Source organism: Bufo gargarizans, chromosome 5 (genome assembly GCF_014858855.1).
Source record: "Bufo gargarizans isolate SCDJY-AF-19 chromosome 5, ASM1485885v1, whole genome shotgun sequence".
In the NCBI taxonomy this organism is placed as follows: domain Eukaryota; kingdom Metazoa; phylum Chordata; class Amphibia; order Anura; family Bufonidae; genus Bufo; species Bufo gargarizans.
In genome coordinates, this window is record NC_058084.1 from 387,399,246 (window position 1) to 387,425,478 (window position 26,233).

General features: G+C 42.7%; 1 protein-coding gene across 2 annotated transcripts in view; it reads left to right on the forward strand.

The window, feature by feature from the left end:
* Window positions 1-1,904: 1,904 nt before the first annotated feature.
* The window catches only part of IGF2BP3 (insulin like growth factor 2 mRNA binding protein 3), a 115,037-nt gene continuing 90,708 nt past the window's right edge, over window positions 1,905-26,233 (forward strand). The window contains exons 1-2 of one of the 2 annotated variants that reach the window (XM_044294418.1): window positions 1,905-2,142; window positions 3,260-3,320. In XM_044294418.1, the coding sequence (XP_044150353.1) occupies window positions 1,968-2,142; window positions 3,260-3,320 (236 nt within the window). In that variant the 5' untranslated portion in view covers window positions 1,905-1,967. The remainder of the gene's footprint in view (window positions 2,143-3,259; window positions 3,321-26,233) is intronic. The other variant, XM_044294419.1, reaches the window with a different exon arrangement.

Sequence of the window (26,233 nt, forward strand, 5' to 3'; positions counted from 1 at the left end):
ATAGTTTCTGTACACATATACACACTATTATACATAGTTTCTGCACACATAATTATACATAGTTTCTGTACACATATACACACTATTATACATAGTTTCTGCACATATATACACGTTCTATACATATAGATACACACTATAAATATAGACTTTCTGTGCACACACTATAAATGTATACACGTATTATATATATACCCACACACCCATTATGTACATGCCACCCATATACATTTATACCTAAAACGTAAAGGTTCCATAAACCCCCGAGGAGAGGACATGTTGCCCACATTGTGCAGGAGTTTAGGCTCTTCTGGTGTTACTAACTCTCCCCCTCTTGATGAATAGGGATATTTAGCTGGGTGCTGCCTCCCTCCCCCACTGATATAAACCAGAATTCATACTTACAGGATTTTTAGGTCCAACTTTAAGTCTAATGAAACTAAATAAAGCAACAAGTGACCAAAACGAAAGCAGAAGCCAGTGAGGAGGGTGAGGAACATACAAGCATACAATCCACTCAACATTTTGTTTTTACTAGAGGCAGCCTCTTCCCATCCCCCTCCCCTCCCCCACAGACCCTCCATTGTATTTCCTACCACGGCACAAAATTATGAATGGCTCCGTGAGTCTGCTACTAAGGAGCTGCAGCCTGTATCCGTGTGTGTAGGGGCTATCTATATACACGTGCACACATTGGGGCCAGTGGATCACATCTTGTTCTCTTCAGTGTTTTTTGGGGGGAGGGTGAGTGGGGTGTCTCCTGCTGCTGATGAAGAAGAAGCTGAGCAAGTCATGTAAAAGTCACAATAGTCCAAAATGACCATAGGTGGGCCCTTGTATAACCCAGTGGCATCAACCCCCCTACCCCTGTCAGTCACCGATCAGCAGCCAATTGGAGTGAGGATCCAGAAAGCCACCAAACATGAAGAGCAGTGCTGCAGCCCATACATTCTGGTGTATAGGATGAGGCCAGCGGACCTCCTCCTCCTCTCCAGCCGTCCATCCCCCACCACATTCACCCATCTACCTATTCACAGTCCTCGAGCCATATTGGCAAACAGCAACTGTACAACCTCCTCCTCCTCCTCTCACAAGAGGGTTTTTTTTTTTTTTTTTTTTTTTAACGCACACCCAAGAGGGAGGAGGTAGAGAGGGCGTGGGAGGAGAGGAGATGTCCATGGTCTCTTCTTCCTTTTTATATTCTCTATCCTATAAAACCAACCTAGCCCCCCCGTTAAACTTCCCTCCAGGTGAGTGTCCGGCCCCTGTAGAGAAGAGCTCGCGCAGGGAGGTCACTTTCTTGCCCGCAGCCCACCAACCCCTCCTCCTCCTTGCCATTCACCCATCCATAGAGGAATCCAACCACCAACCCCCATCCAAACTTGTCTTTTTTTTTTTTTCTCCCCCTCCCCCCTTCATCTCCATCACTCTCCTCCCCTCTTCCCTTGTCCCTCTCTTTTGCACCCCTCCCTGGCTTCTTCTCGTCCCCCTGCCTCTACTACTATCATCTAATTGAGGAGCTGGGATTCCTCACGTGAGAAGTTGATTTGTAGTTTGAACACGTGGCTCATTCAGAAAAGCCGGAATATTCAAGTGATTTTTGTCCTCCTCGGGATCGTGGACGGAGAGGCGGCGCCTGCACCACAACGTACGGTGACATTTTCACAGTCTGCCTGTGCCAAAAGGATTGGGGGGGCAGAAGACAAAAACTACTTTTCCTCCTCCTCGTCCGCCCGCCATTCTCTCGCTAGCGTCGCTCGTCTGGCCGCCCATCCGGAGAGCAGCGCGAATCGCTCCTCGCCTCCTCCGTGCACCGAGCGCTCCGAGTGCTCCTAGTCCCCGGCCGGCGCCGCCGCTCCCCCTGCGTCCTGTGCGCTCCGTGCAGCTTGGGGGGCGAAGTCGGAGTTTTATTTTAATTTTTAATTTTCTTTTAGTTTTTTTTTTTTTTCCTGGTGGTGGTTTGTAAAATGAACAAGCTGTATATAGGAAACCTCAGCGAGAACGTCAGCCCCCCGGATCTGGAAGGTCTGTTTAAGGAGTCTAAGATTCCCTTCACCGGTCAGTTCCTGGTCAAGACCGGCTACGCTTTCGTGGACTGTCCGGATGAGAACTGGGCGATGAAGGCCATCGACACCCTCTCAGGTAACTTTACTGGCTGCAGAGGGGCCCGAGGTCTGGGCACTCTACCCCCTTAACTTCATGCAGGTCTCATGGGTGCCCCTATGTGCTGCAGAAGGGCCCAGGGTTTACCCCCCAATTCACTCAGTTCTCTTCGATTACCCCCTTTATATGCTGCAGTTTACATGGTGGACACTAAGTGTGCAGAGCTCCCAGGCACTGGGCTGTGCTGCTGGCATATAGGCGACAGGGGGGCTGTGCTGCTGGCATATAGGCGACAGGGGGGCTGTGCTGCTGGCATATAGGCGACAGGGGGGCTGTGCTGCTGGCATATAGGCGACAGGGGGGCTGTGCTGCTGGCATATAGGCGACATGGGGGCGGTTGGCGCTGAGGCTGTGCTGCTGGGAGTTAAGCTACCTGGGCCCATGGCCATTCTAGCAAGTTGCCTCATGTCCTCCTGAGGCTTGGTGTGTGCCACCCATCTATCTCTAGTAAAGTGCCAATGGGTGGCGGCCAGTAAAGCGCTGTTGTACAGAGGTATATATTTCATGTGCTTACGGTGTGTAGTAGGCATCGTATGTAACTACTCCATCACAGGTAACCCATCATATTGTCAGAGGAGGCGCTCTGCTGAAGGCAGGTGACTTTGCAGGTCTCACCCCCTCACATTCAGCCTGGGGACCACCCCATGCCTTGTAGCTCTACATCCTAGGGTCATCACCTATGTGCAGGGAGCGGGTGTGGGGCTCATTCATGAAGCAGCACATGATGCTGCCAACTCCTATCGTAGGCATTGAAGGTTGTGTAAGAGGGCTACCACATATCGTGCCATTCTTACCCACCCTCACACGATCACACCCCCTCCTCCTCCATTGCTGCTATTTAATTATTCATTATTGCCCAGCTCTGTTCACACCGGCCGCCTCTCCGGGATATAACTCCTCATGGTATGTATTATATTCTGCCTGCACCCACCCTCATGATACAAACATGTTGCATCTTCCTCTTTGCCATTTTTTTTCCACCCTCTCTCATGCTGAATGCAGCAAAATCAGCAGGAAGGGAAGTAAATGGGGGAGGGGGAGGTGACCTGCGCCTGTCACCCGCCAAACACTAACCTGATCTATTTATCTGTTTCAGGGAAAGTGGAGCTGCATGGTAAACTTATAGAAGTTGAACACTCAGTCCCCAAACGGCAGAGGTAAATAATGTCCTTCACCCGGTGTCCATGTTGGCCGGTGATCCGCTCTACATAGGCTGGTAACCTGGTTTGCAGCAGAGATTTAGTTCACGTTGGTGCTCCCATTGTAATTCTGCATGCTGGGAGCAGTCACAATGGTGACTTCTTGGTTCAGGTTTGCATCTTGTGTACCCTATGGAGAGTAAATCTGCATACCTGGTTTTGGGCTAGCAGGGCATTCATGTGGCCAGTCTTCGATTTGTGCTTTTGAATGGATATTGTTTGCTTCCTTTAAGAAAAGTGTATTATTTATTCTTGTTTCTTTGGCTATTCACTTCACACCCTTGTCACATTTCATTTTTTGGTTCTTGCTTGGTCAGGAGTTGTGATGGTCCATAGAGACCTTTTCAGGGTACATGTGTGGATGCAAATGTGATTATTATTTTGCACTTCAAAAGTTGTAAACCTACAAGCAGAAACATAGGATTATATTTAGGCCTCCTTCCTCCGCCAACACCCCCCTTCCTCCTCTTCCATCATCATCGCTTTGCATTTTTCCCTGTGGTCTGGTGTTCTCTAGTACTTGCACAGAACCTGCTGCCATTTTGAGGCCCAAATTGGAGATCCTTCATGTACAGAGGACCTGGAGATCTAGTTCAGATCTAGTAGGACACATATAGTCACAATTTGTCAATGTAGTGGGTGCTTACCTGTGTCAGTTGGTGCTCTACATTTGAGTGTTCTTGGGCTAAAATTTTAAATGAAACTGGTAAATTCATATTAACTAGGGGATGTGACTCTCTGAAATGGTTCCCCATGTAGATCCATTATTTTGGTGAAAGACATTTACACCTCAGTTATGAAATTCGAAGTGTGTGAATTATTATACATATTTTTATTTTTTTGCAATAAAATGCATGATTAAAAAAAAAAAAAATCTCGCTTACATAAAATGTTTTCTAATTTTCCCATCATTTCAGTGACTGGAGTTTCCTCTAAGTACATTCTGTGTCTTTCCAAGATCTTCATATATTTATTTATATTTTTTTTCCTTCCTCCTCCTCCTCGGTGTGTCTGTATTTCACTGTCCGTGAGGCAAGCTGATGATGGTTTTGTAGGACTCTTGGTGCTGGTCTTTGAACTTTAATCCCCCTCTTTTAGCTGAGGATCCTATTATGCTCATGATTGTTCCTATATGCGAGGCTGTTAGGGTTAAACAAGGTGTGGGTGGTGGGTAAGGTCTTTGTTTGAAGTTCGCATGGTAAATGTGTACCCAGTCAGAGCCCACCCACTCAGTTGGTATGTTGAAAATCTAAGGTTCATTTTTCAGGGAGGCCTCCTCTCGGGCCGACATCTTCCGTTTTGCTGTCTCCGCCTTCGCCTTCCTTTAAGTAATAGCTTGAGGTTATGCCTTGAGGTTTTTTGGTCACCCCCCCTTCTTTCATTAACTAAAGTCATGGTTGGTTAAAAGTAATGAATGAAATTCAAAATGTTTTGCTTGTCCTCCCTTGTTTGTCGTCCTCCCTTTTTTTTTTTTTTCTTTTTTTTTTTTTTTTTTTTTGCGCCTCTCTCTCAAAATCTTCCTACGAATGTCTAAACTTTCTCATACCATGTGTGTTTTTGTGAATGCATAGCTATCCCCTCCCCCACCCCCACTCATTATTACTCGGAGTCTTTCAAGAGCTGGCCCAAGCTGTGCATTTTATGGGGGCAGGGAGGAGGTGGGGATATGGCAATCTATATCCTGCTCTCGTCAGGGAAGGTCAAGAGGTGGTGTCAGTTAGGGTTGCCATAAAGTTGAGCTGAATTCTGGAGACCAATCATTGCAAAGTGTGCTTGATTTGTTATGCAAAGTAAAATTCTTGGGCCCAGCAGTCACTGCATTCCAGGCCATGTTGGGACTGTGGAGATCTGACGTGGTCACTCCCACATTGCCGGAATGACCTTTTATACCTGCTGTGAAAGGCAGGTTGGGAATATGGTGCTGCAGAAGGCTTACTGGAGCATTAAAAGGCGCCGCTATAGAAAAGGGGGCCTTGTCAAGGTTTTTCCTGATAGTGGTGACATGGGGGATGGGTAGAGCGGTGGATCATGGCTCCATCCCAGTGCTGGGTCCTCATTACGCTACTGGAGTCTCCAGAGAATGTCAAAGGAATGCAGTTTCCCCCTTTCAGATGTTTAGACCTACATGAATCATGGAAGGCCATTTTATCTTGCGTACTATTTTCCTTACTTGTAGTGTGTGTGTGTGTGTGTGTGTGTGTAATATAATTTATATCCTTTATTTTTACATTAAAATGTATTCTGTCCCTCTGTTAGTTAATGTATTTTAATTTTTTTGATATATATATATATATATATATATATATATATATATATATATATATATAAAATTTTTTAATTTTTTCCCCTGCACTATATTGTTTCTGATGTTTTAGCTGAGACACTGAGGTTTTTATGGCGTTTTCAGCTTTAGCTGATTTCTCGTATAATCTATGTAACCTATAATTTTAAAAACTGCAGAACATAAAAAAGCATAGTCTATAGTTCATTGTGTTTATATCCATGTTTGTCACTGTTTTGGGCCTGTGTTGAGGAGTGGACATCTCGCCAAGTAAAATGACATATATCACACCATTCATACAATCCAACACCATTGTTATATACAACACAGTTGTAGGATCAGTAAGGGCACGAGCACATGGCACATTTAATTTCCCAATAGAAATCAAAGGGGAAATAGGTTTTTGAGACAGATCTGGCACTTTCCGAGCTGTGATGTCTATTTTACGTGCAGTTACAGTTCAGACAGAGGTCCATAAAAAAACGCTCCCTGAGGCTAAATTCACGCGTCTGTATGTGTTTTGCGATCCGCAAAAAATTTGGATGACGTATTTTTGGCATCCATATTGCATCTGTCTTTTTGGGGATCCATTGCAGCAATGCCTATCCTTGTCTGCAAAGCAGACAAGAATAGGACATGCTCTATATTTTTTTTGCAGGGCTACGAAACGGAAATACGGATGCAGACAGCACGCGTTGAGCTGTCAGCATTTTTTGCCATCCCATTCAAAGGAATTGGTCCTCATTGAATCCGCAAAATAAACAGAACGGACACTGAAACAAAATACGTTCGTGTGCATGTAGCCTTAAAGCAAGATTGTACATGTGGTGACTGCATTCGGTCAGATGCTTGCCTTTACTATCCACAGCTTGTCCACATCAGAAATGCGCTGTGCGGTCATACCCGGAGACTGCTGCCACACGTTAATATTTATTTATTGTTTTGGAAGCTAAAACCAAGAGTGGATTGAAAACAGTAGAGAAGTTGTATCTGCCCTTTATATTTTCTCTCCTGTTAATGATCTACACCTAATTTTTGGCTTCAAAAAGCCTGAACGTGTGGCAGCGCCCTGAGTGTGGCAGATTTGTGGCAGAATTTTCTGTGTATGTAGTTGGTAAAATTCCATGTACATACTATAGGACAGTGTTTCCCAACCAGTGTGCCTCCAGCTGTTGCAAAACTACAACTCCCAGCATGCCTGGACAGCCTTTGGCTGTGCGGGGATTCTGGGAGTTGTAGTTTTGCAACAGCTGGAGGCACACTGGTTGGATAGCACTGCTATAGGAAGATGGACAGAATTTCAGTCATTGAAATTCATGCAGCCACATCTGTTTCTGAATGGGCCACATGTACTTCATATAATCAAACCATGTAGAACAAGTTTTCTGGGTGTGTTTACCCCCCCCCCCCCCCGGAATATTGATCAAAGGGCCACCGTTTTTATGGATTGTTACACAATTGAATAATAAAGATTGTAAGTATTAAGTCTATAGCTCAGATTAACATTATGGACTCATTTGCAGAATTTTCTATCACAATAACCTTCACAATTACTTCCACCTAAATAAAATGTAAAAAAAAAATACTCCTCAGTTCTTATGTTCTATCAACAAATTTACTGGCAGTCCTGTACAGTGCTGCATATATAACTCAAAGGGTATGTTCACATGTGGCAGGTTGGTTGTCACTGTCCTGTTCAGTGATCTTTCCAGGCCAAACATTTCTACAATAAATCTGGAGCTGGTGAACGTAGCATTTACAGTAAGGCACTTGGAATTCTGAAGACGTATATTTGCAGGTGGTCATATCGGGACATATTGGAGAAGTATTCTTTCCAAAATCATCACTTCTAGTGAAGAATGTGTCGCGTAGCACTGTGGAGTGGCTCCATACTGTGGCATCACAAGGAATCTGTGCTGCTATATCGCCACCATTACGCGTACGTGAAGTCTTAGGCTTTCTACGCACACTTGCACAGTTTTTTTGCAAGCATGGTTTGTCTACTAGGAAGACAAAAAGCCACCTAATTAAGAAAAATGGCAACAGCAAAAAAAAATTGTCCTGCGTTTCATTCTTCCCACAGACCTTCAGTTAACATCTGGAGTTGATGTTTTCACCACAAAAACACCAATAAAAAAATATGAAATGAAAGTGCATAAAAACACCAGCATAACCTACTGGTGAACTTGCGTGTGTACAGATTTAGTTCTTGGCAAAGTGAGTCGCAATAAGGCCCTTTTCACACTAGTGGGTTTTCCCGCGCGGGTGCAATGCATGACTTGAACACATAGCACCCGCACTGAATCCGGACCCATTCATTTCAATGGGGCTGTCCATATGAGCGTTGTTTTTCCCATGCATAACTTCTGCGTTGCGTGAAAATCGCAGCATGTTCTGTATTCTGTGTGTTTTTTTTTTTTCTCTCCACGCAGCCCTGTCCCTATAGAAGTGAAAGGGGCTTCAGTGAAAAACGCCTTGCATCCGGAAGCAAGTGCGGATGCGATGTATTTTTCACCAATGGTTGCTTAGTGATGTCGTTACGCGCGGGAAAAACGCATCAAAACATGTGGAAAAAACTGAACGTGGTCGCAGATAAAACTGACAACTTGCTTGCAAAATGGTGCGAGTTATCTTGAACTCATCCGGACCTAATCCGTCACGCTCGTGTGAAAGGGGCCTAAGGCCACTTGCAGACGAGCGTGTCCGGATGTGTTCAGTAAAAACTGCGCAATTTCAATTAGTTTTATTTGCGATCAGTTTTTATCGTGCGGGTGCAATGCGCAACTATGCGTTTTTCACACACACGTGATAAATAACTGAATGTTTACAAACACCATCTCTTAGCAACCATCCGTGAAAATCGTATGCGCACTTGCTTGCGGATGCAATGCGTTTTTCACGCAGCCCCATAGAACATGCTGCGATTTTCACACAACTCACAAGTGATGTGTGAAAATCACCGCTCGTGTGCACAGCCCCATAGAAATTAATGGGTCTAGATTCAGTGCGGAAATCTCGCCCGTGTGAAAGGGGCCGAAGGATCTGTTCATATCAAGTTTGCCGTATGCACCAGGAGAGGTCCTGGTGCCAAAGCCCCTATTTTGAACTCCCAATGTTAGTTTGGGCTATGTCCTGAGTGGTATGCATCAGTGTAGTGTTTTTTTGTATTTATTTTTATTATGTTTTACTGTGTAGTAAAGTGCAGCAGAATGTGCCCTCCGATACAGCAAGTCACTGCCAAACGTAAAGTGTGGCCACTTCATGGCTACATAGTGTCATACGTCAGCGCTATACATTTCAGGAGATACTTGTGACAGATCCATGTAAGGCTCTGACGGGGTGTGAGCGTACTGCAAAAGATGCTGGTGTTCTGGTCAAATGAAGAGGTCCTGTAATCTGTATGTGCTCCGCGATGGCTCCAGTAGTATAATTATAGCACATACTTTTTTTTTTTTTTTTTTCCTTTTTACAAGGGTAAAAGCCTGCATTACACTGCACGATCCGCCCCAGCAATCCAGTAGACAGTATGGGGACGAGTGATGGCATAACGATCGCTGCATGTAATAGAAAATCTTCCCTCCTTACAATCGCTTGCTAAATTGGCCTAACACTTGTGTATAGCCAACGCAGAATCCACCATTCACAATAAGTGATATCGCAGCTTATCAGCTCCTTCCTGACCTCTGCACAGGTCACAGAGCATGCCTAGAAAACCCCCCATATGTCAGCGGGTCAGCTCCTGTCCATTGTGTCTATGGCCCATGTAGCTGCTCTCAAAAGACAGTCTTAAAGGGAACCTGTCACCGGGATTTTGTGTATAGAGCTGAGGACATAGGTTGCTAGATGGCCGCTAGCACATCCGCAATACCCAGTCCCCATAGCTCTGTGTGCTTTTATTGTGTAAAAAAAAAATGTGAGATGTGTCCTGCAACAAAAGCTTTATTTAAACAATGGGTAATTTTCCCGATGATGCGTTACTTTTGTCAGGTTTTGTGAGGTTTGTTGCTGTGACTTATTTTGGCAATATTGTCAAGAAACGTCAGTGTTGTACGGCAGGGTGCTACGCTGACACCACGACAAGCTTGTGTTCCGCGTCCGTTGTCAGTGTTTCCCTTAAGCAAAAAAATTGTGCATATCCTACTTTTTTCTGATTTGCGGACAAGGATAGGCATTTATTACAAGGGATCTGTGGGGGGGAAAAAACGGATCCTCCCAAAAAAAAACGGATGCCGCATCAGTTGTTGTTGTTGGTTCCCCCCCCCCCCCTTCAGACGCACAAAAACTGTCATCTGCATGAGGCCTAAGACGGTGAGAAATAATACCAGTGAGCCGCTTGGTTCAAGCTTTGAGCGAGTTCCTATTTGAAACTTCTGTTACCACCTCTCTGGACTGTGGGCAAAATAAAATAAGAAAATGTCTCATTCAAGGCAATTAAGTTGCGCGTACCATTCCTTGTAATAAGATGGTGAGCTACCTATGTGTAGTGAGAATGGTGCAGACTGTTCACCGTACCAGTCAGAGCTTCCTTTAGGGGCTTTATTGGGATTTCTAGAATTTTATTTATTTTATTTTTTTAGTGCAGAGGCCATGATGTTGATGTGTATAAAACCTAAGGTAGGGATCGGCAACCTCCGGCACTTCAGCTGTGGTGAATCTGATTCCCAGCGTACACACGTTTTTGGCTGTTCTCATAACTCCCATAGAAGTGAATGGAGCATGCTGGGAGTTATAGTTTTACAACAACTGGAGTGCCGGAGGTTGCTGATCCCTGGCCTCAGGAAGTCTTTCCATGAAGTAGCCATTTTATTTTTATTTTTTCTATAGCCCCCGTATGAGTTACTAGCGCTGCTTATTACTCTATTCCATAACCTTGCTCTCCAACTTCTTCTTCTGGGGGTCACCATTGAAAAAAAACGCACGTAGTGGCTTCTCCCTTACATGAAGTCAAACTGGACCAGTTAAGAACATAAATGATTTTTTTATTTGGGCTGCTGGCAAAAAGATTGATTTTATTTATTTTAAAAGACTAGTATGTAAAAAATAAAAATAAAATACCCCTACATGTATAGATTTAAATCACGGTGGTTGTTGTCGTATTGGTGCACATGCAGAGGAAAATGTACAGAGTATTGCTTTTTTTTTTTTTTTTTTTTTTCCTTATTTGCACCAACATCACATTTTGCAAGATAAGGTCTTGAGGCGTGCTTTGGACCTGATGAAGGGAGGGCATCTCTGAAACCTTTTGCTGCAAAATGTGGTGGTAGTGATAAAGCTCTTCATCCGATCTTGATCACAAATGGGGCTGGACATGCATCAAGCATACAGTGTCCTAAAATCTGCTGATGAGGCCTAAATGTTGCAGGTTTCCATTAATGTCTATGGAAGTTCTTATAGTCTGGCTATGGAGAAAAAAAAAATCTAAATGGTTTCTAAATTCCAAATAGTAGACTGTCTAAGTTGATATCTGTAAGTGAACAGCCAATGTAAAATATCTGATCTGATAGAAAAATGCCTATTCTAAGATCAGGAAACGACCTACTGTTTAAATCAGGCTTTTGTTAAAAAAAATATATATTTGTTTTGAATTTTACATTTTGTTCTAGATTTTAAGGAATACTGAAATTTGTGCAGTTTTGCCTAATATGTTAAGGCTTTTTGTCCAGCAGCTGCGTTGTCCTCCATGACTGGAGGGGATCTAATTGACTTCTATGGGAGAGACGTGCTCCATGATCTATGCAGAGGTCGTTGGGTATGGGAGGGAGGGAGTTGAGCTGTGGATCCTGTGTTATCTGTATATAGGTGTTAACAGTCATTGTAGTCCTGCTTGTGATATTGAGGTGGCTGCCGAGATGTGATCTATGAACAGCAAGTCTTGACACATATTAGGCTTGGTGGCCAGCGTGAAAATGCAGGATTTTATTTATATATTTTTTTGTATCTAGATAGTGGCGTGAAAATTTAAAAAATCGTCAATTCTGACTTAAAGGGAACCTGTCATTAACTTTATGCCAACCTAACTGAGGGCAGCATAAATTAGTAACAGAAATGCTGATTTCAGCGGTGTGTCACTCATGAGCTAAAAGTAAGTGGTTTCTGAGAACCAGCATCATAATCATTGCAGCCCAGGACTTGAAAAGAGTCAAATCGACCTGAGAATAGTCCTGGCTATTCATATTCTCCTACTCTCCCTGCCCATCTGCTGATGATTGGCAGTTCTCTAAAAGACTGTCGGGGAGAGGTGGGCAGGGAGAGCAGGAATTCATGAATAACCATTACTCTTATCAGGAGTCAGTGACTCTTTTCCAGGCCCAGTCTGCAATGATTGTGATGTTGGTTCTCGGCAACCACTTAATTTTAACTTTTAAATGACAGACCGCTGAAATCCACTCACCTGTCTGTACTTTACACTGCAGTTAGTATGGGCAGCATAAAGTTGATGACAGGTTCCCTATAAACAATATCATTTCCTAATGGCCCTTTCCCTTTAAGACGTACACACTGCTTGCCAGACTGTTCTCCCAGAGAACAAGATGATTGGGCAAAAATGGTCGGAAACTCTCCACACAGTAGCGTAAGAATGGCGGGTTTGGCTGACAAAGGTATGGTCAGCATTAAAGTAGCTATAATTGTAAAAAGAAATTCCATATTGCCCCAGCTGAAGATTTGTATTGGCTCCAAATGTTGTGTATGACCTGCAGGTTTTTAGTCTTTTCCTCGCCTTTTCTATAAATGTCTGACTGGACATATTAATGTTGGCCTAACCTGCTGCTTTGTGGCTAACCATCTAATGTCTAAGGGGCCTTCCAACACTCCCCTGGGGGCAGATGTCGGAGATGAGGATCAGGCAGTTGGATTTTAACATAAGATAAGCTGCTGCCAGACACTTCTGGCCATGGACTCTTTCCCTGTCCCCACTTACAGCACGTGTATGGGGCGATTGGGAGATGTCGCCATCAGCAGAGCCAACGGTTATCTAAAACATCTGGCCCGCTCCACTCCGGAGGGAGCTTCCTGGTGTGTACTTTGAGCCAGTCAGTGTCTTGATCTGCTCCCTCTCATTTAGTCTTGAGGGCCTTTTTTACATGCACACACAAAAAAAAGATTTTTAGAAATTGTTTTACTTTCAAAAGACATGTCTTTACATGAGACAGTCATTAGGATCACTTTGAGATTTTTCTCCTTATTCCTCTAAGGACTAGCAGATGTTTTCACAAGGGAATATAAGCATAATTTTAAAGGGGTTCTGCATTTATTTTATATTTTTTATTCCCCCCCCTCCGGATAGACATCCGGGACCCCTGCCGATCAGCTGTTTGAGAAGGCAGCGTCGCTTCGTCACGACTAGTATTAATGGCCTGGGCGGGGCTAAGCTCCATTCAAGTGAACAGAGCCTAGACCCGCCCAGGCCAGTGATGCTAGTCGTGATGTCACTGGGACTGTGGTAAATGGCGAGAAGGCTGCGGCACTACTGCTAGCGCCACTGCCTTATCAAACAGCTGATCGACAGGGGTTCCAGGTGTTGGATCCCTGCCGATCAGATGTTGATGATCTATCCAGAGGATGGATAATCAGTAAAAAAAAAAAAAAAATAATGCATAAAAGATTTGATCAACAATAAACTTGTGAATTCTCATTGACTGTGCAATCAGTGACTGTTTACACTAGGGTTTCATCAGGTATCGTAGTATCAGAAGTTTTTCAATGCTTTGATACCAGGATTGCCAGTTTTTCGATACTAAGCTACGCTTAGAATCGGTTTTATCTGAGAACATGGTGCACACTAGTAATGAGTAAATTGGGCTCCTTTGCCGAATTAAAATAATAAAAATTCGCTTGCTTTGTGATTAATTACTTCAGCAAGAAGCACATTTTATTTTTTGTAAGTAGTGTGTGCAATGAGGGGGAGCGGCGATCATTCCTAGCTGACTGCAGCATCTGATGCTGATATTACAGTGTAACAGTCATTTTTTTAAAATCGTACTTGCCTCATCCATATAACATTACACGTCACAGATTTTTTTTATTTTATTTTTTTACCTGAAATTTGGATCAAATTACACTTTGCTCGGGTGAATTTTCTCGACACTAGTGCACACACCGTGTTATCAGTCGGGGGGCGCACAGGGGGGGAAGGAGTGAGACCCCGAGCTCTGTCTTCTCTTCTCTGCTCTGGACAGTAGCAACAATGTGTCAGTGTCTACCTGTATGAAATAATAATTATTATTATTATTAATAAATATATACTATGTACAATCACATAGAAGGGAAAAGGCAGTTGTTACCTGCTCCGGAATCGGCTCCTGGACACGACTGACTTGTAAACTCCAAAACAAAAACACAAGATGCAGCTCCTTCTTGTAGCAAAGAGGAATACAGGACAGGCTCATCAAGACGAGACTGTCCTGTATTGGAAGTTTTTATCGCTTCAATAAAGTATTCCTCTTTGCTACAAGATTGAGCTGGATCTTACATTTTAGGTTTGGATACTATGTACAATACACCCTCTAGTTGGGTCTGATTCGAGGTTGGATGCAATAAATGAGACACGAGTGAACGTATAAAAAATATATATTGTATAGTGTGGAAAATTGATATTACAGCATTAATGAGCATGGAGTTACAGTGACTTATACACACACCACAATAATTACAAGTACTTCACCAATCCAAGATGGCAAACTTAGACCACAGACAACTCTTTAAACCTCACAGTACATATTTACCACAAATGGCCTTTTTCAGTCTGTCCCCTTCCAAGTTTCTCCCAGCTTTTTCTCCAGCTTCCCCTCCCCCATATACCCCAAAGCATGGCTCCTTTATTCCTTGAAAACTCTCAACCCCCATCCATGCCAACGCCCCATATCAGTTATCTGAGAGTCTGTGGGCCTGCCCAGAAACGGAATCTTAATCAATCAGTCATTTTAGCATTTTATGGCACTTCTCCACTATTGACACATTTTGGGTGCCCTTTGTTCTCTGCCAATCAGCATATGTGAGAGAGAAAGGACCCTACGAGGCCTTTATCTGTGAGAATCCGAGTAAGACCAAAGGAGCTAGATGCATACTAATGTACAGTCACCTACCCGTCTCTGATTCACACATCTCTCCTAAGCTATAAAATATAATACATATATTTCCAAAACCTGTATTTCTTACACGTCGCCATGGATTGTTCTTCTGTGACTTATTATCCTGAGGTCTTGGTTGTGGAGTACCCGCTGCTGGAGATTGGGTGGCAGGCATTCGGCGCTTGCTGGTATCGGCAGTCACACGGGTGGAGATGTGTTTCCAGCCTGTCTATGGGGAGTCTATCTACTGAAAACAAAACGGCCAAGTCACTGATGAAAGGTGCCAGGAAGGTGGGTGTACGTAGTCTGCAGTGGGGGTGGCACTGTGCTTGGTTACTGGTGCCCCATTATCTGTTGTTGGCGCCCCCTGAGGTTCCTCTGAGGAGGCTGAAATGTAGCCCTCTAATAATCTGGGCAGGAGGAACTGATTTGGGACCGAATACTAGATCTGACATGGGAGGGGGCCGAATACTGGACCTCTGACATATGGGAATGAACATTAGAGCGAGCTGCAGGGGGAAGAGTCGGGGAAGGAGAAGAATGGTGTCATGTGCGAGCAGAAGGTTCAGTATGCTTCTCATGATATGCACCACGGCCAGTCACTAGCATAGAGGATCATTGGGATTAATGTGACTCATTAACCCCAATGTTGCCATTATGAGATAAATGATGGGGGTCACTTACTAATATGAGACACATGGCGTTATTACTTTAGTACCTCCATGTGCCTAACATTAATGGTGATAGGGACCCCAATCCTATCCCTCCTTACATAATGGGCAATTGATACTTTGCAAAAAAAAAAAAACTCATAACGTATTGATTGCCCTTTATGGTGTTATTTTTAAATCAAATTGGTATTAATTGTCTGTCCTTCCCCTTTTTTTTTTTTTTTTTTTAATCTAATTCGTGTACTTCTTACTTGAGTGTTGGACTTAATTTTGTTTAATTTTTAAGGGGTTTGAGATAATCCAAACTCTTACAAGCCCTGCTTGCTTAAAATAAAAGAAATACGGTAGTTATGCAACCTAACCAGCAGCAGGACTAGACCAGTGCAGCAGAAAATGGTGCTAGGGAAGGGGCGAGTGTAACATTTAATACGATACATTTTAAGCAAAGCTAGGGCTTGTCTGAGATTTTCTTTTGTCTTGGACAACCCCTTTTAACTGAGTGCTGGCTGCAGTGCATTCAAGTCGGTTTACTCTTTTGGACTAATCTAGTTATAGTCCCAACCTAAAAGGTCCTTAACCAGGTTCCTTTTGCTTAAACGTCTCACGGATCCAGCATGAGTATTAGGCCTCATGCACGAGACTGTCCGTTTTGCGGTTGGCAAAATATGGATGCAGTCTGTGTGCATCTGCATTTTTATTTTTTGCAGATCATGTATGCGTCCGTGGTGTTTTTTTGCAGACCCTTTGACTTAGGCTACATTCACACGTCAGTATTTTTCTATAATCCGAATTTCGGTCCGTTTTTTTTTTTTGCCGATCCGTTGTTCCTGAAAATGTTTCCGTATGTAAAAAACGGAAACGTGTATACATTTCAATAATCAAATAAAGTTGTTTGGATTTCTTTGAAAAAAAATTTAAAAAAAAATTTGAAAAAAATTTGCTATGTGTTTCCAGGAACGGATTCCGCAAAAAACGGAAGACATACGGAATGACATCCGAATGTCTTCCATTTTTTGCGGATCCATTGACTTTGTATTGTACCAGGATCCGAATTTTGCGGACAAGAATAGGACATGTTTTATATTTAAACGGACATGCGGAACGGAAACGGACAGCACACATTGTGCTGTCCGATTTTTTTTTTTTTATTATTATTTTTTTTATTTATTTATTTTTTTTCTTCCAGGACTCATTGAAAATGAATGGGTCCTGATCTGTTCCGCAAAAAACGGAACAGATCAGGAAAGAAAAAACGGACGTGTGAATGGACCCTTAAGGTGGGTCAAGTATGGGCCAGCTTGTATGCTCCTGACTAGAGATGAGTGAATTTCAGGTTATGAAATTAGTTTACAGGTAAAAGGTGAATTGCGTTATGGATTTCGTTATCACAGACCATAACGCAATTCTATGACGGAATGCCTTTAGAGTCATTATGTTATTAATTCCGTCATAATAGAAGTCTATGGGCACGTTTCTGTTATGCAAGGGAGTCCTCTCCTGCGTAATAACAATCCTGTTGTGTCGTTCCTTTTATTATGCCTTCTAGATGTTTATGAATCAATTACAACTGGGCTGCTTCCAGTTGAGGGTGTGTCCCTGCACAGTCTGATACTGGAAGCTCTGGTTGGATAGTGTCACAGTATAGGGGCACTCCCCCCGACTGATAACCACTATCTGGTCCTAAATAACAAAGTACTAGTAATTCATAACTTCTAGCTGGAATAATAAAGTACGGTAACGGCACAACACAATCGTAAGAGTAAATGTTTAAAAAATGTTACATGGGAAATGCAAGTATTTGCTAAAACGCACATTAGGTCCTCTTTAAATGTTAGGAAATCTCCTGAGGGTTCACTTATTTGTGATGCAGATCTAGTATGGCAGAGCCTTAAGAACTCATTACCTGCATTTACTGTGAGCTGTAAAATGAAGCTCATTATCCGTATATTGAGCTGTAGACATGGATTACTTTATAACTTTTATAATTCATTTTGGTTTTCCAATTTGTCCATAAATAAAAAATGTCTAATTTTTGGGGCAAGTTATCCAGAAAAAAGAGAAATTTTGGTTGACAACCCTGATTCAAGCCAGTGTTTTGATTGGTACCTATTGGTATGGATGTCGGCTATCTCGCTCAGTCCTTCTCTTCCTCCCCAATCTGGATGCCCAGATTGGTCCGGTGTTTTTTCCCCTGCCCAAGGTTTTAGCAACTCGCATTTAACTTTTTTTTTAATATCCTAGATCCTTTATTTTTCTTCTTGGGAGATAAGCAGCTGCATTTTCCCTGTGGGGGTATGGCGAATGTGGCCATGTCATGGCTCGCGGTTCTAATGGAACAAGCGTTTGTTTCGATATCTCTTAAGCTGGCCATACACTTTAGATGTATAGGGGCTTCAGTTTAGGTGTGTTGCTTCACATGTGTAAACATGCAGAATGCTAGCAAGGTGTCATTCCCCTGTGCACATTTTCTGTTTTGTTGAGGAAATTGGTGAAAAAGTAACCTGAAATCGCACGCGGTGGTAAAAAAAATAAATGCTTGTGCTTACAGTGATTGTGACTGCAGCAGCATGTGTATTGTGCACGGTTTGAGTGACAGAGGTTTTTTGTCTGCGAAGTCTGTCTCGGTCAACAGTGGACGTCCTTATCCTTGCAGATTTAGATGAGGCCGTAATTATTGGGATCGTGCCGAAGCAAACCAGATCATGCCGATTTATTGTTGTGAATTACCTTTTAGCTGTAACAGAATGTGGATTTGAATCGGGTAAAACTTTTACTTGTATTTGCCAGTTTTAGGCTAATTTCACACTAGCGGCATACTGTTCTGGCGGGGGAACAGCCTACCGGAGCCGTGCTACGGCTAGTGCACTGTGTAGCTGGAAGTCCGCTCCGGCCCCGTTCATTGTAAAGTCTGGCTGCAGCACGGCAAGCATGCCGAGAGTCAGATGGAATAAAACTGACTTGTAGTTTTATTCCAGATCCAGCAGGCTGTTCCCCCACCGGAACAGCCGTCCGTAGAAGGCTGCCGCTAAAGTGAAAGTAGCCTACGGCTACCTGCACACGTTGCATCTTTATATGCAGAAAATCTGCATGAAATCCGCATAAATACATATACTTGTATAAATCTACAGTATTTGACAGGTTTTTTTTTTTTTGTGTGTGGATTTTCTGTTTAAAGAGGACCTTTCATGGGTTTGTAGTAAGTGAAATGGATATCTGTACCTGCTGCCACCCTCTCTACAAATGGCGCTCCTGTGCCCAGTTATGCCCCCATCCAGCAAATTTTGCGCTCAGTATATACTAATGCTAATACTGAGCATCGGAGCAATGGGGAGGAGACGCAGTGTTTCTCTGTTGGCGCCTCCTTCTCCCTGTTTTTTTTTTTTTTTTTTCTACTACTCTATTTAAAAAAAAAAAAAAAAAAAAAAACAGGCAGGATGGCAGCATCAGCGGGTACCCCGCAGGTACATATATTTATCTCACTTACTACAAAACTCATGAAAGGTCCTCCTTAACAATAATGTAAGGTGGGGAATTGAACAAACAATTGAAATGCTGCGACTTGCAGCAGGTCAACTTACATGAGATTTGGCAAATCGAATTCACTTTGCAGGTACTGTATTGCACTTTTATTTTTATTTTATTTTTCTTCAAAAGTAATCTGCATTTCCCCCTAATGTGTGATCTTTCCTTGGTATCAATAAACAGAATATCTGTGTTGCTTCAGAAGAGATGTCCTAGCGTTGAGTATTGTATTCCTGACCCAAGTTCATTGCTCTGGGTAAATGTGCGTGTCTCGTGTGGTTGCTGTGCACTGGCAGAAGTAACTTTATAGCCGGTGTGTAATTCACTGCAGAAATAAAATGAAAGTGAAAGCTTCTTTCAACATGTTGCAGACTAATGTAACGGTGCCATGAAACAAGTCTCCATGACTACTGTGGATCCGTTTTGCACATGGCATGTGCTGATTTTTAAAGCGTTCTTTGTATTTTTTGTTCAGTGAAAATATCAGCCTCCTGACATCGCGAACCAGAATATACATAAATGCTGTCCCTCGAAGAGAGTGGAATTGCATTGGGAAATGTATTTGTGGTGACCATTTTTATTTGTATATTTGGCACTTTTGTGTATGTGCGTATTACTATGTTTTAGGTCTCATGCACGTGAACGTGCATTGTTTTGCGGTCCGCAAATTGCGAATCCGCAAAACAGATGTGCCCTCGGCAAATTAACAGAACTGGCGGCCCATTATAGAAATGCCTATTCTTGTCCGCAAAATGGACAAGAATAGTACACGATCTATATATTTTTGCAGGGCCGCGGTACGGAGCAACACACCACGTTCGTGTGAATGCGCCCTTAGACTGTTTAAAAGTACCGTAGATGGATTTTCAGCTAGAACATTGCGCATGAGGATGTTAAAGTTGTAAAAAGCTTGTGCATGCTCCTTTTTTTGTTTATTGCAAGAAAAAAATAAAATTGTGCATTACAGGGCTTGAATTCAATCAGTATAATGGAGATGAACCTGCATCTGTTGTGCAGTCTATTTCGGTAACTGTGCTTGTAATCACTAGGGGGATCATTGATTATGACCACCCTTGCCAAAAAAATGGTGTATAAAAAGTTGCATGGTCGCCATTGACATAGCAGCAACAGTGCGGTGTGATTAAAGCTTCTCTGTCCCATCAGGATAGAACCGCCATATTTTCACTGCTCCACTGTTGCTGCGAGCAAGTAAATGGTGAAGCGAATGCAATGCTTGTATGTACACTGTTCTCTTCAAACAACTGATTGGCAGGAGGTGCCAGGGGTACCCTCCTCAATCTGATAATGATGACTTATCCGGATTCTAGTTCAGGGTTCCTCAACTCCAGTCCTCAGGGCCCACCTGCCGGTCATGTTTTCAGGATTTCCTCAGTATTGAGCAGGTGATATAATTAATGTCCGTGCATCAGGACTTAACACAGATATTCATTCTGTGGGATCTTCTCAAATCATGACCAGCAGGTGGGTGCTGAGGACTGGAGTTGAGGAACACTTGCTTAGGTCATCAATTTGAGTACGGGCAACCCCTTTAAAGGGGTTCTGTGGGAATACAGAAGCCAGTCATTGGCTTTTGCGGAGCATGTATAGCATTCCTGAAGATCCCCTTTTAAGGGCCTAAGTAAAGTGCATAGTTATTGTTCATGGTATTTCATATTTAAAGTTACTACATCTGATTGTCTAGTAAGTGAAAGAGCATTCATGTGAATGCTTTGCTGGGTGTGCAATCTTTGAGGCCTAAGGGTCCTTTTTACACAGCCTGGTGGGGCTGATCTTCAGTAATGAATGTTTGTGTATGAACGTGGACCATGTGAGTAAGCACATGCTTATTTGTTGGGTGGTCCTATCCTTAACCCCCTTCATGAGTGCCATATCATAAAGATGGCGCCAGCTCAGAAGCTGAGTAGAGCTGTAGCCACCCGTTACCTGCTGTTTTGCATAGCAGACACCTGGAGAAATTGTCCATGATCAGCCATAACGTCTCAGATACCGTAGTCAATTGTGACAATGACATCGGAGCTGGGGTCTGAATGACGCACCCCCACGCTGAGACTTCTGAAGGCTCCGAAGCCTGCCACACTGAAGTTCCTGTAGGAACACAGTGACTCTCCTATAGGCTGCAATGGAAAAGCATTGCAGTCTACAGGAGAAGTGATCAAATAGTGTTCAAGTCCTTCATGAGGAACTTAAAATGGGTTTATTGGGATTTTAATATTGATGACCTATCCTCAAGATAGGTAATCCAGATCAGGTTAGCGGGGGTCCAACACCCGGCACCCCTGCCGATCATGTGGTTGAAGTGAAGGCCACACTCCGTGCGAGCGCAGCTTTCCCTTCATTGTTTACCTGCTTGTTGTCGACATCTTAGCGGCGAGCAGGTGTAATTATAAAAAAATGTCCCCTTCACCTCTATGGCTCTGTAGTATACACTTGAATAGGAAGGAGCCGCCCCATAGAAGTGAATGGGACGGCTTTAATTACACAGTGCGGCCTTTTCTTCATCCACTTCAACCAGCTGATCGATGGGGGTCCTGAGGATAGATCATCAATATTTAAAATCTAGGAAAACCCCTTTAAGTAAAAAAATAAATACATTTTTGAAAGTTTTTAAAATATGAAAAATTCAGATTTCCCCTAACCACCCCTTCCCATATTAAAGATAAACCGTAAAAATAGATGGTTTATTGCCGTGTCCCAAAACGCTTGAACTATTATTTATTTATAATGGTATTAATAAAAATTACAATTTGCTTCCCAAAAATTATCCCTCTCACCGCTCCGTAGACTTGAATATAAAAAACTGTGGGGGTCAGACTATACCAGTGCAGAGTCAAGAAAAACTATACAAATATGGCATCTCTGTAATTGTAATGACCTGGAGAATTAAGGGGACAGGTCAGTTTTACTACATAGGGAATGCGTAAAAAACTAAACCTGTAAATTTCCTGAGGGAAATTTAATTGTAATTTTATATATATATATATATATATATATATATATATATATATATATATATATATATATATATATATATATATATATATATATATATATGTGTGTGTGTGTATATTTATATATGTGTATGTGTGTATCTATGAAAATTTGGCAGCACTCCCTTCAACAGTAACCCAGGGTGCCCGCGGTGGTCCCTCGACTCAGGACGGAAGACAATGAAGAAAATCCGAAGCACTCCGTGAAGAATAAAATGTGCTCTTTATTCACACATATCAAATATTGACAACGTTTCGGTTCTTGTGAAAGGTTCTGTGAGAGAACCAAAACGTTGTGAATATTTGATGTGTGACTAAAGAGCACATTTTATTCTTCAAGGAGTGCTGCGGATTTTCATTATTATTATTATTATTATTATATTTATTATTATTATTATATTTATTATTATTATTTTTCAGATTCCCACCACATCATATACATTAATAAATGGTGCCATTACAAAACTACAGCCTTTGGCAAAAAAAAAGCCTGCATACCACTATGTGAACATAAAAATAAAGCTATGGCTCCGGGAAGGCAGGGAGAAAAACAAAAAGGCAAAACAAAGTTTCTGGGTCTTTAAGGCCTCTTTGTCACGGGCGTCATATTTTTTGCCCGGATAAGATGTGTGTGTGTGTGTGTGTGTGTGTGTTGCGGGAAAATGTGCAGCGAGTGCAAAACGTAATGCGTTTTCCATGCGCGTGGGAAAAATTGGCGTGTTTGGTACCCGAACTTCACAGAAGTTTGGGTTTGGGTTAGGTGTTCTGTAGATTGTATTATTTTCCCTTATAACATGGTTATAAGGAAAAATAATAGCATTCTTAATACAGAATGCTTAGTAAAATAGGGCTGGAGGGGTTAAAAAAATAAATATATTTTTTAACTCTCCTTAATCCACTTGATCGCGCAGCCGGCATCTCTTCTGTTGTCTTTGTTGTGCAGAGAAATAGGACCTCTGACGTCACTGTGCTCATCACATGTTCCAATCACATGGTTCATCACCATGGTGAGGGACCATGTGATTGGATCATGTGATGTGACATCACCACAGGTCCTTAGCCGGCAGCTCAACCTTACAGAAGACGACAGAGATACGCAATCAAGTGGACTCGGTGTGTTAATTTTTAATTTTTTTTTTTTTACCCCATCACTATTTTACTTTGCATTCTGTATTCAGAATGCTATTATTTTCACCTAGCAACCATGAGTGAAAATCACACCGCATCCGTTCTTGCTTGCGATTTTTCACGTGGCCCCATTTACTTCTATGGGGCCTGCATTGCGTGAAAAACGCAGAATATAGAACATGCAACGCACAAGTGATGTGTGAAAATCACCGCTCATGTGCACAGCCCCATAGAAATGAATGGGTCAGGATTCAGTGCGGGTGCAATGCGTCCAACTCGCGCATTGCACCCGTGTGGAATACTCGCCCGTGTAAAAGGGGCCTAAGGGATTAATGCAGTAGCACATATGATGGTCTGCCAACAAACTGTAAAACTATATGGGAATGGCTGTAGTGGATCTTTAAACATCACATGGCAGATGTCTTTTCTGCATGTTAATGCTGTTAGTGAGCTGGGAATGACTGGTCCTCGTTCTCAATCATTGCCTGTGTAGACCTGACCGATGGAGAGCTCAATTGATGTGTATGTATATATGGTCAATTAATTTGATTAAAAATGTCTCATCTGTGTGAAAACCTGAGTGCAATTACACAAACAGCCGAGCCGCGTCTACCGCTAATATTCCGGGTCACAGCTATTCCCCACAACTGAAGAACGAAAAAAAAAAAAACTTAAGCGGTGCGTCCCTACCGTTATTAGTGTTTGTGCTAGTGCCCTAATGTACTAAAATCGGTCTTTTAACCACAGTGACTGTAATGTGTGAATGATGCCTAAAAGGCAACTTCAGTTTTTCGATTTATAATAGATGAGAAGGATAAGAATTGCTGCTATTGTAACACTTTATCTGCAAGATCGATCCAAAATCTGTGTGTAAACCCAATCTTCTCAGGTATAGTCTATGGGGGGTCACTTATTAACCTGAAATACGACTATATTAGGCGTATTTAAGGCGACTTCCCCACTCGTGCAAGGTCTAAAACAGTGGTTTAGGTGTAGAAAATGGTTTAAATGTAAGACTGCTAGGAAGCTGGCTTACATTTAGGCCTCTTGCACACGACCGTATGGCTTTTTCAGTATTTTGCGGTCCGCAAAAAAATACGGATGACGTCCGTGTGCATTCCGTTTTTTGCATAACGGAGCAGCTGGCCCCTGATAGAACAGTACTATCCTTGTCCGTTATGCGGACAATAATAGGACATGTTCTATCTTCGAACGGCAATACGGAAACGGAAGGCATACGGAGTACCTTCCATTTATTTTATTTTTCTTTGCGGATCCATTGAAATTAATGGTTCCGTATACGGAACGCAAAAAACCAAGAGGCCTTAGAAGTTATGGAGAGGCCGGCGCTTCTACATAACTTCGGTGATCCGCCACCAGAGCAGGGGCTTTATTAGGACTGGGTCTAAAACGTCAGTCTTAATAAATGACCCTCTATATCCCTAAATTCGAGAAGATAAGAATTTTGTGGGGTTCATATCGGGAACGTCGTAAACTGAATGTGTTGTCAGAGAATGAAGGGTTGTTTAAAGGGGTTATCCCATAATTATTAATAATCAGACCTCATATAGTGCGTGACCGTCTGTTCCTAACAAAGCTAGAACCTCACATGGATTTGGCGCTCCTCCATTCATTGCTCCTATTCTGCTTGATTCTCATCAGGCTGGCAGCTCCGACTGTGTGTCCTTTCTGCTGCAGCTCTCTCTGTAATTGTCCCGGCTAATTGTGACCACCTCACCAAGGTGGACGGAGAAAAAAGGAAAACAGCAGTTAGCTCTATATGGACATATTTTATTGAATAATTCAGGGGCCATACTACATTTTTTTTTATTGTATCCAACAAGTTGCTTGTTTGAAAAACATAATGTTCTGTGAGACAACCCCTTTAACATAAAAACTAGACTTTAAATATATTTTTATGGTGACTTCTGTATAGATCTTCAAAGTACAGGTTTTCAGTGCTTTACAGCAGTCACATGGAGAGCACAAGAGGAGAGCAGCAGCTCAGGCAAGATGGCTTCCCCCATAATCATGTACACAAAATTAAAATGCACTTTATCAATGTATATTCCAATACTGGAAAATCGGACAAAAATCTGTGTGTAATCCTCAAGGTGTGCAGGTACTCTCAGGGATACGCTGTTTTTGTTTTATCAATGTAATTTGGATTCCCACGTGTCTTGCACCTCCATACAACCTCCAGTCCAGAACCCCAATGTAATGCCTGTACACGTGAGCCCCTACGGTACCTCTGTAGGTTTTTTATTTTTTGTAGGGGGGAAAAAAAATTGCAGTATGTTCCACCGGATGCTTTCATGTATGGGAGGTCCTCTCCCCTAGAAGCATTGTATATAAAGAAGCACTCTGTACATGCAGCAGCTCATGGAGGCCATATGGCCCAGTGCTAGGAAACTGCAGGCTCTGCCGGGTGCACCCGGCTGTACAATTAGTTTAATTAGTAATTATTACTGCAAACAGCTTTCACATGTTTGTTGGTAGACAACTGCTTACGGTATGTTAGGACTTAAAACAGCAGTTTAACCTTACATTTGTAGACAATCGTGGTTTTCTGTTAATAGTTTGTAATATTGTTATATTTATTTTTTTCTGGTGTTTTTTAACACGTGTTGAAGGTTTGTGCATGAGGGGCTCCGGTATGTTCCTGATCGGAAGATATTGGCAAAGTTCTCAGCTTTTAACATCGGCTTGAGGAATTGCGCATCTGACAATACTGGCTATCATTTTGGTGCATTTTTTGCAGCGATATGTGTTGAAGGTTTGTCTGTAGTGGTTTTCATAAGGGTACTTTTACACTAGTTCTGCTGCTATTTCGCCGTGCCGCCGCTCCGTCCCCATTGACTATAATGGGGACGGGGGTGGAGCGCCGGCGCAGCACGGCAGTCCGCGGTGAGAGGCTGTCGGACTAAAAAGTCGGACATGCAGTACTTTTGGTCCGGTGGCAGGACGGATCCGACAGGGTGAACAGCTAGTGTGACAGTAGCCTAATACAGTACAGACTCTAAAGTAATGCCTGTCCATACACAATCCTTCCTTTTCCCCTGTAGAGAGCGGAGTGCTGTGCTTTTGTTTAGTCCAAAATAGAAGTCAACAAAAAGGTGTCATTTTTGAAAACGAGATGTAGTGTGAAGCCATCTTTAGGGCGAGTTCACACACAGGTTTTCTCTGGCATTTC